Source organism: Nannospalax galili, unplaced genomic scaffold (genome assembly GCF_000622305.1).
Source record: "Nannospalax galili isolate Female #2095 unplaced genomic scaffold, S.galili_v1.0 scaffold142, whole genome shotgun sequence".
Classification (NCBI taxonomy): Eukaryota; Metazoa; Chordata; class Mammalia; order Rodentia; family Spalacidae; genus Nannospalax; species Nannospalax galili.
In genome coordinates, this window is record NW_008348793.1 from 1,904,899 (window position 1) to 1,919,669 (window position 14,771).

The 14,771-nt window shown below is 39.5% G+C and overlaps 1 protein-coding gene across 1 annotated transcript in view; it reads right to left on the reverse strand.

The window, feature by feature from the left end:
* The window catches only part of Pde5a (phosphodiesterase 5A), a 143,318-nt gene that overhangs the window by 64,371 nt on the left and 64,176 nt on the right, over positions 1 to 14,771 (reverse strand). The window contains 4 exon segments of the mRNA XM_008846048.3: positions 6,393 to 6,460; positions 9,248 to 9,385; positions 11,121 to 11,210; positions 12,917 to 12,988. Of these exon segments, the coding sequence (XP_008844270.2) occupies positions 6,393 to 6,460; positions 9,248 to 9,385; positions 11,121 to 11,210; positions 12,917 to 12,988 (368 nt within the window).

Here is a 14,771-nt window from a genome sequence, read left to right on the forward strand (position 1 = left end):
TGAGCACACTCAAAATACTATATATGATTACCTCCAGATTATGCATTTGGAACCTTCATGTTTAGACTTCTATACTACCCTAAGATAACATATGTGTATCCAAAAATTCTAGTATCTAAAATTTCCCCAAATCTCAAACACTTCTGGCCCCAAGCACTGAGATAAGGAATTCTCAATCTGAATCAGTGTAAATGGGCATGTTGACCTTTATGTCATTTAATGTAAAATTTATATTCTCACCATGAGATGTTTATTTTCTTATCAGATTACAGAATGCCCGATGTCTAGTATTTGTACTTTCTGGATTATCTATTTTATGAGCACCTATCCCAATAAACAATCCTTTATAAATTCTAAGATGAAGGGAATTATCAAGAAACCCTAAAAGGATTTTGGTAGGCTCTCCTCTCTGGCTGTGTCTTCCCCTTTTTCTGTCTGACGTGACTATTTTAATTGCAGCTTTACTAACTGAAGCAATGAGAAAGTAGTAGGCGATATTTAAAGATGAAATATATGGCCCAGGCACGGAAAACCTCCTAAGAGTTACCGGTCAGGGAGTCACAGGAGATCTCCAAAAACAACACAGGCTACGCCGTTTGCCTTTGGTGACCCACCGTCACTATAGGTAAGACCATATGCTGACCATACTTTGGCTGCAGAATATGGGGAGATCAATCTCAAACCAAACCGGAAACTTTCTCCCTGCTGGTAGTTTCCATGGTGTCAAAAGGTGGCATGTAGCTGCTCGGGAGAGAAGACATCAGTGGTCTTACCCAGTGCTGGACTCTGCATGCTGCAATACTGACCTGCCAGGCAAGAATGTGTCCATTTTTGCAGGACTGTTATGGGTAACTAAGTGCTTTTGTAATTGGAGCTATGGCCTGTTCTACAGGAGAGAATTTCATGCCTGTAAATTCATACTGTAATTCTGGTCAAAAGCCCGTGACTTGGGGAGGTCATAGGCTCTGGGGTAGAACCAGCTATTTTTATTTTCCTGAATGGTCATATTGTCAAACTGCCTTCTAAATATTTATGTTTATACTCTAGGCCTGGGCTGCTACCAACTTTGTCAGAGAAGCATCTTTTTGAAACTACAAGTATTTTATAAATAACAACCTAAAGAAAAGAAAGCAAGAAGAAGCTGTAGTAAAGACAGAAAAAAATGGAAAGTGGCCACCACAGGAGGAGGGACAAGGCATAACCTTTCATACAGTCTCTTGTAAAGTGATAATGAAATAGTAGTAACTATATTATTCTTGCCAGTATAATTATGTTAACAACAGGAGCCGGAAGTAAAATGCTTAAGCAACTTTCCAGAAACCATAAATTCAGAAATAGGAGTCGATGTGGAGACATGGCAGAGAAACATCAGTGGATACCTTCTCAACTTTCCTGAAAATGTTTTCCTGGTGGTTACTTTAGTGAAAAATGAATATTAGATTTATTAAAGTTACATAATACTACAGTTATTTCCTACTTTTTGAAAATGTTAATAATTTGCTTCCTACCCTCAATAAATACAGCTTGAACAGCTGTTCCCTGAGAGGTACTTGCACTGCTATGTGGGAAAAGACAGTTTCACAGTCAGCAGCTGTCACCCTGAGCTTCCAGTCTGTCAGGAAGCTGTGACAGAGTGAAGAACACAGTGTTTCAGGTGCACATACTGTCTAGAAGAGTCTAGTGCAGACATGTTAGCTGCCCCCAACGCCCTTCCCTTCTCTTCGCATAGACACAGAGCCAAGCCCAGGCATAAGATGTAAGGAGGCAGTGTGCGCAACTTCTAGAATACTGACGTGCTCTCTGCCCCGTGGTCTCCTGTCCTTCTCCGTACTGTATAAGACACAGATGTGATGGATAGGACTCCATCTTTGTTCTTGAAGGGAAGGAATATACCTCAGGGGTACCTGAGCCCTTGGGGCATTTGACAGTACAGCGCCAGCCTTAAGATGTTTACCTCTGGGGTTGCACAGGAGTGAGTAACAATATTACATTCTTGATTATGGTATTTTTATTTGGAGTTTTCACAATTCATAACTAAAACTAACCCTCGCAAATATTACTGGTAACAATGCAAATACCATACATGTGGAGAAGATGGACACACAGCATCTAAATGGAATGGATTAGGAAAGAAATGACACTACAAAAATACTTAAGAAGCTGGTTAAGACTTAAGAAAGGAAAAAGAAATGAGGAAAGAAAGGTTGTGTGGAAAAAAATAGGGAGACCCTCCCCACAGTATAAAACACTGTTGAAATGCATGATTTCTATGTATAGTCGCGATACACGGAACAGCTGCAGATCATTAGGAATAAAGTGAGTGTTTCAGGCTGAAAAAGTTAGGCTAGAATAGCGAAAGTTTTCAAAGTGTAATGCAATGAATATGGACTTCATCCTTTATATGGCAGGAACATTATGGTGGGCTTGAGAAAGTGCCTTAGATCCCCCACTGCAGAAGGTGTATTTGGCAGATTCTTAGTGCTAAGCTCTAGAGCCCATGAGGCCAATTTGGGGGCCATGCCTCCCAGGGCTGCTCAAAGACTGAGCCTATTAGGCTACTAAACCAGGACTATTCCTGGGAGACTCATGATTCCAGAGCTACAGAACTTCAGCTAGAAGATTTTCCAGCAGCCTTGCTGAGTTTTCCTTAGCCCTCAGACCTATTTAAGACAGTGCACACAACCTTCCATTACTCCTTTCCGCTCTCGCCCTGATGAGATCAGACTTCCAGGTTGGCAGTGCAGCCTTCTCCCTTTTGTGTTCCAAGAGCGTGCTCCCTAGTAGGCACTGCACACTTAAACAGGTCATAGCATCTGTTTTCTGGCAGACCTGGGCTAACTCAGAGATCTAAGGTTTTTGCAAAATAGATACCAGCAGACTTGTATAAAAGCAAATTCTTGAGATGGCAGGGTTAGGGTTAGAAAGACAAGCTTGTGTGTTGCAGAATGATATGCGAACACTGCAGGCTAAGGTAACCCAAAGACGGCAAAACTCCCAAGACACAGAAGACACAACACAAGTTTTCTGAGGCATTTTTATATGCATCAGGCTCTTCTAAGCCTTACTGTAATTTTATCATCACAAAGCAAGGCTTCAGGAAGTTAAATAATTTACCCAAAGACCTACAGCTAGGAAGTGGTGGTCCCTGAATTTAGATCGAGTGTAAGTTCTACAATCTTATGTCTGGTATCCTGAAGTTGGAAAATATGTTTACACTTTAAAAAGTAGTTTATCTTCATCTGAACTATAATTGTATTTTCAAATATAGTAACCAAGTACTAGCTAGTATATCTAGTCCAAGAAGATGAGTTAGAGCAATAATATTTGTCATTTTGTGATTAAAATACATTTATAAAAAACATAAAATTAACTGGCATGGAGCGGCAGGACCACCATGTTTGTTCCTCACAATAAGGAGCTAATAAACCACAGCATTGGCTCTGCACGACGGCATGAGATGAAGCCCCTTCCCCCCAAGAGATGTGCCTTCCTCCTGGAATCCAGGGCAGCAACCCAACTCCCAAAAGCTTACCAACTTCATCCTCCTTGCGGGGGGATTCTAGTGAGGATGGACAGGGTTCACCTGAATAGTTTTTAGTTTTTCATTTAACATTTCAAAATGGTGGTCACGCATTATTTAGCTTATAAAAGATAAGAGGATAGCTTGGGTGAAAAAAATCTAAAGAACAATGGCTTTTTTTTATTATGCACTTTTTGCTACAGAGTCTCTAGTCCAGGCTGGTTTGGAACTCCCTATATAGCTGAAGGTGACCTTGCAAGATCTTCCTACCTTCATCTCCAGAGTGCTGGGATCACAGATATGCGGCACCACACCTGGTTTACGCAGTGTGGGGACCAAACTCAGGGCTCTGTGTATGACTGGCAAATACTTTATCAACTGAGCTATATCCTCTGGCCCAAGAACCAGGATTTTCAACTAATAAATAAGAACTTAAAAATGATTTACTTAACTGTTAACATAAACAAATAATGCAACACGTTATCTCATGAATGAGTTCTGGATTGGCAAAGTGTTTAATACTCAAAAGTGGAGGATATCAAACTGTACCATCAACAATCAGTTTTGGAAATAGAACAGTCTGCTAAGTGAATAAGTAACAATATCAATTTGACACTTTTTAAAAATATTGAAGTTACTAACTATTTTTATATCACTTTTTATAAAATTAAGCCAGATGTCTAATTTCAATTAAAACTAATTTTTACATAATTTTAACACATGAGCAAGAAGTCTTTTACTGCATCATTAGAATAAAGGCTAACTTTAAAATGTTGGACAGACATGAGTATCAGCACTGAATGCTGTTCATGCTGGTGGTAATAGTTAATAAATCAGCTAGAATGTGTCTCTTTAAAAAAATGTTTTGAATTTATTTTACATATATGAATGCTTTGCTTGCATATATGTTAAATGTTCCCATGCATAAAATGTCCATGAAGCCAGAAGAGGGCATTGGATCCCCTGGAACTGAAGTCACTGCCAGTTATTAGCCACCATGTGGGTGCTGGGAACTGAACCCAGGTCCTCTGCAAAGCAGCCAGTGCTCTTAACCACTAAGCCATTTCTCCAGTCTCAGAATGTGTCTCTTTTAAGATAGTCACACTAACCGCCTACATGTATGTAAGAGCACCCATGTCGTGCAATGCCCATGGAGCTCAGAAAACGGCATTGGATTCCCCTGGAACTGGAGTTAGGGATGGCTGTTAGCTACCACGTGTGTGCTGCAAATTGAACCTGGGTCCTCTGCAACAGCAGCCAGTGCTCTTAACTGCTGAGTCATTCTCCAGTCCTCTTTGTAAAACATTTTATAAATGACATGGAATGATAAAAATATAAATGGGAAGATAGCGTCCATTTGTCCTATAGAGAAAATCAGAAAGAAATTAAACATGTCTCTACTTTTGCTGGTTTAGAAATGTCTGTTCACCAGCAGAGGTCACTGTACACAAGGCATTGGGTTCTTTCTTTCAACTATTAGGGGGTATTAGAAGACCTGACTGAATTTATAATAAAAAAATTAAAATGTAAAATTTAATTACACAGCTACATGCCACTGCATAAGTATTAAATGTAAGTTTTAATAACCTTTTTATATTCTTAACAAGCAGTATCATACTAATCCTCATTTTGTCCTGTGGAGATAAAGGTAAATGCGTAGAGGAATACACACTTACATAGTTACACATAGTAACAAAAGCAACAAAGATGCTTCAGCACCATAAAATCAGAGACATATGTATCATTTTAAACAAAACAAAAGTTTCGTAAATGCCTAAGATTTTCTGACACCTTATCTTGCAAGATATCTATTCTTTTATAAAACTTTTTTGTTTTCATTTATATATTTTTTAATGTGTATGAGTGTAGTAACTGCATGTATATAAGTGCACTCATGTTGTACAATACCCATGGAGGTCAGAAGAGGGCGTCGGATCCCCTGGAACTGGAGTTATGGACAGTTGTTAGCTACCATGTGGGTGCTAGGAATTGAACCTGTGTGTTCTGCAAAAGCAGCCAGTGCTCTTAACTGCTGAGCCATCTCCAGCCCCAAGATTTCTATTCTTTAGGGAAAAAAAAAACGTTGAGTATAGCTGGGCACAGTAATGCACACCTGTAATCCAAGCACTCAGAAGGCAGAGGCTGGAGGATTTCTACTAGACTGAGGCCAGCCTGGTCTACATAGAGAATTCCAGGCCAGTGGGAATTAAAATAATAAGAACAATAGCAAAAAATGTAGAAGAGTAAGAACATTTAGTAGTTTGCCCTAAATTTATTTAAAAATCCTTCAGAAAGCTTGTGAGACAGAGGAACATGTATCCTCCATCATCTAAATACAGCACACTTTTTTCAAAGAACAGTAAATTAACAACAAAAAAATGAACACATATTTGAAACTATAAACACCATAAAAAAGAACTGAGCAGGTAGATCTGATTTTATTTTAGCCAGAGAGGTACACAAATTATTAAGATTAGGACTGTTAGTTTCCTTCTGTTACTAGGTTAATTCAACCCAGAACAGGTTTACAGAAAAATCTTGCTTGGAAATCTAGAAGATTTCCAGTAAAGGTCAAATATGCAAGTAGAAAAATATCATTGAAGTACAATAGTTGCAGATCCTAAGGGAACTAGTTCACAATTACAATACAATTAAGTCTGTACTAATTAGAGCACTATTTGAAATAATATATGAAACAATTCTCAGGTCAGTGTGGTTGAAAACCCTTGAGCATTAGCATCAAATAAAGTATTTGGACAAATAAAATTATTTGTAGGGGAAAATAGCCAATCACTTATCCACCTTAAATAAAAATAACAACAAAGCAACTATTTATCCAGTATTATATAGACAAATAGAGAAGTTATCTTACCTTGTTAAAGTATCAGATGATTTTCCTAATTCCTCCCACTCCATGTGAAACACACTAGAGAAGGAATCCTGAAAACAGAGTGACAGCACAGACTGAGAAGTTCGACTAGGCAATGCAAATACGTGCACATGCCCATGCCGCCCGACTGACTAGGACACCAGTGCCTCACTATGCCTCTTTACTCTTGGATGAAGTGGACCAAAGAACGAATTTCATAATATCCCCCAAGCTGCTTTCTATTATTAAAGGCTTTTTCTTACACTATTTCTGATTTTACATGAGGAAAAGTATTGAGCACACAGCTTGCTCTCAGCAATTCCCAGGCTTGTGTGTATATGTGGAGGCCACTGACAACCTCTGGAGTCATTCTCAAGAATGAAATTCACCTTTCATCAGATTAGAGCTTACCAGGTAAGTCTAGACTAGCTGCTAGAGCCCCAAGAATGCTCCTGTCTGCCCGTCAGGCACTGAAATTACAAGCTTGAGCAACAGGCCTGGCATTTTTCTGTGGACTCTGGGTATCAAACCCAGACCCTCATGTTTGCCAGGCAAGCAATTTACTCACTGTGCTATCTCCTCGGCTCGAAGAACGCTTTCTTAAAGAGATGTGCCTTTCAGAACTATCTTATGAGATCAATAAAATGATTACAAAGCTTTTGGTGATATAGCTTTTGGTTTTAAATTATATTAAAAAGCAAAATTCATGTTGTCTTCATGCTGTACTTACAACCCAAGAAAGGAAGATTGGGGGAACATGGAAATAAGACACAAAAGTATCATTTGGGAATGGAGGAGCTGAGCATATTTGGGGGGGGGTGACAATTTATTTTCACTTATATTGACACAGTTTGAATCTGTAAAGGATTATAACAGTAATAAGTAGTAAGTTAAGAAATTCCTTTCCTAATTCCAATAACTTGTTTTCAAATAGCAAAATTTCATCATGAGCATATGGTTGAGCTGTGGGTCAAAGCACACTGACCTAGGTCAGCTTGCTACCACAACAGGCGTTAACAGGTAAAACGTCTACTGAATGTTAATTAAAATGATATTTAAGATTTTTTTTTTTTTTTAAAAAAAAGAAGCGATTCACGGATGATCTAAAAATTAAATGGTAAAGAGCAGGTCACAGAATAAAAGTGATAAGTTGGCACATTGCATTAATGAATTTTGAACTGCACTTTAAAAGGTTAGTGACTATCTGGTAATCATTTCTATATTAAATATTTAATAACCAATTGAAAATACAAAATAGTTATAGAAGGATCTCCAAAGAGGTGGGACCATAGGAGAAGGGTATTACTAAGGGAGAAATGGGAAAAATGGGGGCACCTTAAATGGGGAAACCACGGTGGAAGGGTTAGACAGAGAGAGATAAATGTCTAGCTAGTTTTAAAAAAGCAAGATGGAACCATATTAGTCCAACAACCTACTGACAAATTACACATACAACTAGCTCAAGGAACATGATATATGTCTAGGCAAGGTTTACCTGAGAACCTTTGGTCTTTGCCCAAGCTTTGTTTACACAGGACATGGTAATTAAAAGTACCAGAATGGTAGAACTAACCTTCTGGGATGTTTAACAGACATACTTTGAGGCCTAAATTAATTTGGTCAGAGGGACTTAAAGGACAGATTTTGCTCCTTGCCCTCCAAGGTCAACTAAGTTCCAGGGGACTATGGAGCATCTCTCAAAATGTCCTGTAACTGTGATGAGTCACCTGTCCTCTTGTTCAGGGAGGCCATGGAGACCCCAACCAGATGGACTTGAACTAGTGTCCAGTCTACAAAGAGGAGGGTCAATACAGGAAACATTTCCTCCATGCTTCCAAGTGAAGCCAGCCCTCGTCGAGAAGGACCTTTGACTTATCTTCACATAGATGGAACTGGGAAAATAATGATTATCTTTTTAGTAAGGTGGATTAATAAACTATTAAGAAGTTTGTATTAATCAACACATGCATTCTGACACACACACACACACACACACACACACAATGATTAAGGACATTGAATTGTCACCTTAATATCTAAGTGAATTAAAAATTAATTTAAATGACAGAATGTCTTTTATTATTCTATTTCTCCCCCAAACGTCAATTCTGTTATGCTACATGAAATATACCTGTCCTATTCAAGTGGTAGGACCATTTTTTTTCTTTGTAACCCCACCAAGGAACAGCCTGGTGTTGGACTAAAAGAAGAAACAATTACTTCCATAAGAAATACTCCAGAAGCAATGGTTCATACACTGAGGAGGGAAAGGAAAACTGCTTCACCACAGTGGCCTGATTCTCACAGCAAACTCAAGGCAGATGGCCCACATAACGTGCAAGGGTAAGTAGCCCTGGTGAGAGTACTCTCGCTTGTTACCCGCACCAGGGAAGGCTTCCCCAAACTAAACATCAGTGGAAAGAGAGCTACAAATTAGAACAGCTTAGTGGTTTCTGTTGTTGGCAAATGATGTAGAACTTACAAATACCTTAATTTCCACATTTGACTGATCTAGGCTAGTTTCCTAAAGATGTCTGATAAAAATAAATTTTTATATTCAACCCATCCTGAATGGAAGTCTACCTGTTCATAGCTACTGGGGCATCACAGTTCCACACTGCAGTGACAATGTGTGTCCCCATCAAGACAGAGCAGCCACTGGCAGGGACAGCACACAGACATCCATGGTCAGAGTCAGGGCACTAAAAGTGCTTACCAGCCTCACCTGAATCTTACTTAAAAAATAGCTCAAACTCTGACTACCCATGTATCTGGTGAGGCAAAAATAAGGTTTAAAAGTAGTGCTTTCAGGAATATAATTTCCTGTCTTGCTAAAGATAAAGCCACACTCTACTCACAGAGCAGTCTTCATTCATGATGAAAATGGTCCACCTCAGCACCTGCATGAAGGAGATGATGGTGGCGGCAATTTTCTTCAGAATTAGTTCTAATGACTGCTGTTCTTCAAAAATTAAGCTGGCAAGGTCAAGTAACACCTAGACAAGAAAGGAGGACAACATAGCTGTTTATAGTTTTAAAAGCAACAGAGTAGGTTAAGGTTGACTTTAAGTTCACACTCAAGTATTAAATGTGCTTCCTCTTAGCTTATTAACAAAATTCTGTGCTGATCAATAATTTAGTTAATATACTGGAAAGATCCATGGTTCTCAAGTTAAAGTAATCAGTTAGGTTAAAGTAATGTGAAAAGTATCTGTCTGAAAATGCATGGTTATCATTACTGTCAACTTCTGCTATCAGTTTTACCAACATTATCAATATTTCACAAAGTATAAAGTCCAAAGCCAAGAGCTAGAGAGGTGGCTCAGCAGTTAAGAACACTGGCTGTTCTTGCAGAAGACCCGGGTTCAAATCCCAGCACCCACATGGCAGCTAACACTGTAACTCTAGACACTGTACAACATGGGTGCACTTATATACATGCAGGCAATATAGGCATACAGATTAAATAAAAATAAATAAAAATATATTTTAAAAAGTCCAAAGCAAACAAAGTTTTAAGAGTTGCTTTTGTGGCTTTCCAGTAAGATCTATTGCCTCTGAACTGCACAGTTGTTCTAACCTCACAAAGCATTCATGTGATAAGGGGCAGAAAGAACTTTCCTCTAGAAGATTTACTGCAGGAGATGCTATTCTGACGTTGGGAAGGTGATGAGAAGAGGCACAGGAGTCCAGAATGCAGTGTGAGAAAAGTCCACCCCACCAAGCCTCAAGATTCCAAATAGCTTGGCTGGGAAACACTAAAAATGAGGACTGAAATAAAAGGTAGCAAGACTGGCAATCTGGAGAATTATGCAGCTTAAGGTAACTAAAGGGCCAATGCTTTATTAGCATGAACTGTTGGTCAGAGAGTCTTAGTACTGAGCTATATCCTCACTAGAAAGCCATAGAAAGAGAAGTGGGAGGATGGACAAGGTGATTATTAAGGAAATGGTCAAAATGACTGCACAGAACTGAAGGTGTATTTTAAATCTCCAGACTCGATAGGATGACCTGACATACGAAAGAGACCTTGGGGCTGAGGAGATGGCTCAGTGCTTAAGAGCACTGGCTGCTCTTGTAGGAGCCCCAGGTTCGGTTCCCAGGACCAAGATGGCAGGATATCAACCATTTGAAAATCTGAGTCCCAGAGGATCTGATACCCTCTTCTGACCTCCATGGGCATTCCACACACAGGTGCACTTACATACAGGCAGGGGAAACACTCATACACATAAAATAAAAATAAATAAATAAAAAGAAAACAAAGACAGAGACGCCCTCTTCTGACCTCTGGGAGCATTGCACAACATGGGTGCACTTACATGCAGGCAATACACTCTTACAGATAAAGAAAATTAAAATAATAAATAAGCAAAATATTTTTTAAAAGAAAAAAAATGAGCTGAGGAAACAGATCTGAGAAGTGAGAGTTGGGACAGACACGGAAGGGAGGCCAAGGGTGCTAAGATGTTCCTCTGGGTGATGTCGACAGTTGATGAGTCAGGCACTCAGAGGTGTTATCTAATGACACGAATGTATCCTCAGCTAGTAAGTCTCTCTCCAGTCAAAGATTGTTGTCTTAACAGTGATAAAGGAACTGAGCATGGACTATGGAAAGAACTGGCAGAAGAGACAGGGCTTCGAAAACGAAGCCCTGCAATTTGAATTTCAATTATGTGTATTCATGACTTGGATAAAAACAACAATTCATAAAAAAGGAATCGTACTGACCTGATTTCTTTTGTTCTCCAGCAGTGAAGTTTCATAGAGTTGAGCGTTGTGAAGAACAATACCACAAAATGCCAAATAAGCAGCAAAGTCCTACAAGACAGAAGACAAAAGCAGGTCAGAATTCCTAAAAAACCATCTAGTAACACTGCCTGAAACATCAACAGCGTCCACAAATACTTACAGTCAAAATACACATTAAAGGCCCAAAGTGCAGATGCTTGTTATGCATAAAATTAGGAACTCAGTCATCCCAAGTGTTAGCTAAAAGGTACATGTAGGAGATAAGTGTTAACACAGTCTCCTTATGTCGTGTATTATGGGAAGGAGAAGGGGAACTAAGAGGACGACTTCTTTATATAATATATAACCTTCCTCTGTGCAAAGTTTGATGTCAGTTGTATATGATGTGAAAACTCAAGTCTATTCTAAGGCCAAACAAACAGGTGCTCATTTACTATGACGGCAAATGAAAGCTCATGTATTTAAGAGGATATCGGCCATAGCAATGTTAGTTAAGTGTTATAAAGGTCGGAAATCCTAGTTTGCATATATTTAAATATATTCTTTTTAATATGAATCTGGCATCCCTATTACACTTTAATAAGGTGGTATGCCCAGTTATATGCTAGTTATTGATTAAAACGCATCTTTAGATGGCAGTATTTAACCATATCTATGGAGTCTGAAATTGCAAATTGATTCACCACAGGTTCCCCTTAACAAACTATAAATAAATAGTGGACATAAAACAGATCTAACATTAAACAGATCTAAGTATTATGCTTTTCTACCAAGTAGCCTCAGGTGTCAACAGCAGCAGAGAAGGCCAGCTAGATGTGCACTGCTCTGATGTGAAAAGGCACTTGTTATGTCAACACACTTGCCAATACAGCTACATCACAGAAACAAAATTAACTGCCTTGCTTGAATGTTTTCCAGATTCAAAAGCTCCAACTAGTTTTCAGAAGATCAGCACACATGGGTATGGGGCAGTAGGAATACAGTGGGCTATGATGATGTACATCATCACATATTCAATAGACAAGAGTAATAAACCTACGGACAGAATGAAGATATAAACATACTTAAGGAAGTGCTGAAATGCAAAGCATGTTAAGTGTGGTGTGTGAAATATAATAAAAGGTGCTGCTTTCTGAAGCTAAATTAATATCACCCACTCTGATTCACACCTTGGTGCCCTGCAGTCTGTGTGCAAAGTTTATATAACTAGGAAATTCACTTTACCAGGATGAAGCCTCCAGTTTCCAGCTAGTGCAGAGTGCTGAACTGGGAGCAATACTGTTTTTTCTCATGGGTGAACCTCTGTATAGCAGCACTAACAGCAGATGAGATGGTTAAATACCGGGGTAACTTTCTGTGTGGCCCTCATGTGCACCTAGCTCAAGGAGGGCTGATAGCACAGTTCCTCTGACACTCAGGCCCTCTGGAGTCTAATCAACATGAGTTAACCAAATAAATACTAACCATCATGCTTTTCTTCATCAATCATTTCAGCAATACTTAACTCAAGAGGTTGATATACTGTAATGAAAAAGCATCTTAAGGGGTAACTTTCTGTGTGGCCCTCATGTGCACCTAGCTCAAGGAGGGCTGATAGCACAGTTCCTCTGACACTCAGGCCCTCTGGAGTCTAATCAACATGAGTTAACCAAATAAATACTAACCATCATGCTTTTCTTCATCAATCATTTCAGCAATACTTAACTCAAGAGGTTGATATACTGTAATGAAAAAGCATCTTAAGTTGGCATCATGCCACACTTAAGTTTTGGTACCTTTTCATCTTTTTCAGTGAATGTCCCACCATTTTCTGATTTCTTGTTGATGGCCTGGGCTACACCAACAACCTGGGGTAAGGAAACAAAAGTGACACATTTTATTCATTGGCTACAGTTTCTGAGTGACTGTGTTTACAGAGAGGATTTTACAAGGGCTGTTTAAAAAACAAAAACAAAACAAAACAAAAAAAAACAAAACCGAAGCTGAAAAGTTAAACCAGATCCCCCCCTAGGCTCTGGGTGAGCTCTGTATCACTGGGTGCAGTACTTTTTTTTTTTAGACAGGGTCTCCCTGTATCCCCAGATGGCCTGGAACTCACTATGTAGACCAGCCTGGTCTCAATCTCACAGAGATCCTCCTACCTCTCCTAGGTTAAAGGCATGCACCACTGCGCTCAGCAGTCTTTTATTCTTAGAGTGCTAATGATCTTAACTTCCTGTAGCATAAACTATTGGATTCTGGGGCTTCACCCTGCATTCAAATGAACTAGTTGGTGATTATGTTAAGCACAATACTCTGCATAGTTTTTGAATATGAAAAAGCAGAAAAATTATTTACATTTCAAATAAAAAAGCTAATAAAACAAACATTTTACATTAATTGCAACCATTTCAAAAGAGCTAAGTACTCTTTTACTAAAAACGAAACAGGACCCAGTGGCTAAATGCAGAAGGAATGCAGTTGACTTGTTAGTGGACAAGAATTCCTAATGCAAGAATGTAATTCAACATCTTTTAAACTTCTGCCCTTGAACATTATTTGACCTTCAGCAGAATTATTTTTAGGAAAAGAGGTTATTGAAAAATGCAAACAGGAATTAAGGCCAAGCCTTCTTCCACACAGGTCAGATGGCAAATGGAAGATAAACTGTCCTAAAGCTGACTGGCTAAACTTGGTTGGTATGCCTTGAGTTCCACAGAAGATTCCGCAAGACCTGTGCCCTAGTTTGTTTCTCCACTGCTGAGACAAAACACTCTGATCAATACCAACTTGTGGAGGAAAGGGTTTATTTGTCTTACATCTCCCAGGTCACAGTTCATCAGGGAGCCCAAGGTAAGAACTCAGGGCAGGAACCTAGAGGCAGGATTTGGAGCACAGGCCATGGAGGAATGCTGCTTACTGGCTTGCTCCCCGCCCATGCTCAGCCTGCTTTCTTATGCAACACAGGCCCACCTGCCCAGGGGTGGCACCACCCACAGTGGGCTGGGCCCTCCCACATCCTTCAACAATCAAGAAGATGCCCCACAGGCCAGTCCCATGGAGGCAATTCCCCAATTGAGGCTCTGTCAACCCAGGTGTGTCAAGTTGACACTAAAGCATCCAGCACGACCTATACCAGCTGTCTAGGTCCAGCTTCAGTTGGAGTTATTACTTTGGTTTTATAAAGACTTTCAACTTACTTCAGCCCCCTCTCTTAATATGAATTCTACCCTTTCCTTCCTTTCCTAATTTAGAATCATCAGGATAAAAACTTTAATGGAATGCTGTCTTAATTCTGTACAGAAGGGTCATCTCTGTTTTCTCAGCTCATTATGGATCTCTACCTACAAGAAAATGCAAAGTTCACAAACGCCTTTAATCCCAGCACTTGGGAGGCAAAGGCAGGTGGATCTCTTGTGAACTCAAGACCAGCCTGGTCTATATAGCGAGTTCTGGGCCAGCTGGGGCTACAGGAAGATCCTGTCTCAAAAAGACAAAAATAAACAAACAAATAAATAAATAAATAGAAAAAGAAAATGTAAAATTTCCTCTAGGAGAAGGTATCAGAGAAAGGGGATTATATTCTTGTCTGATAGGCAGCTTTCTGGTTCTCCCAACACCGTCTCCCTCCTCCCTCTCTTTATTATGTGG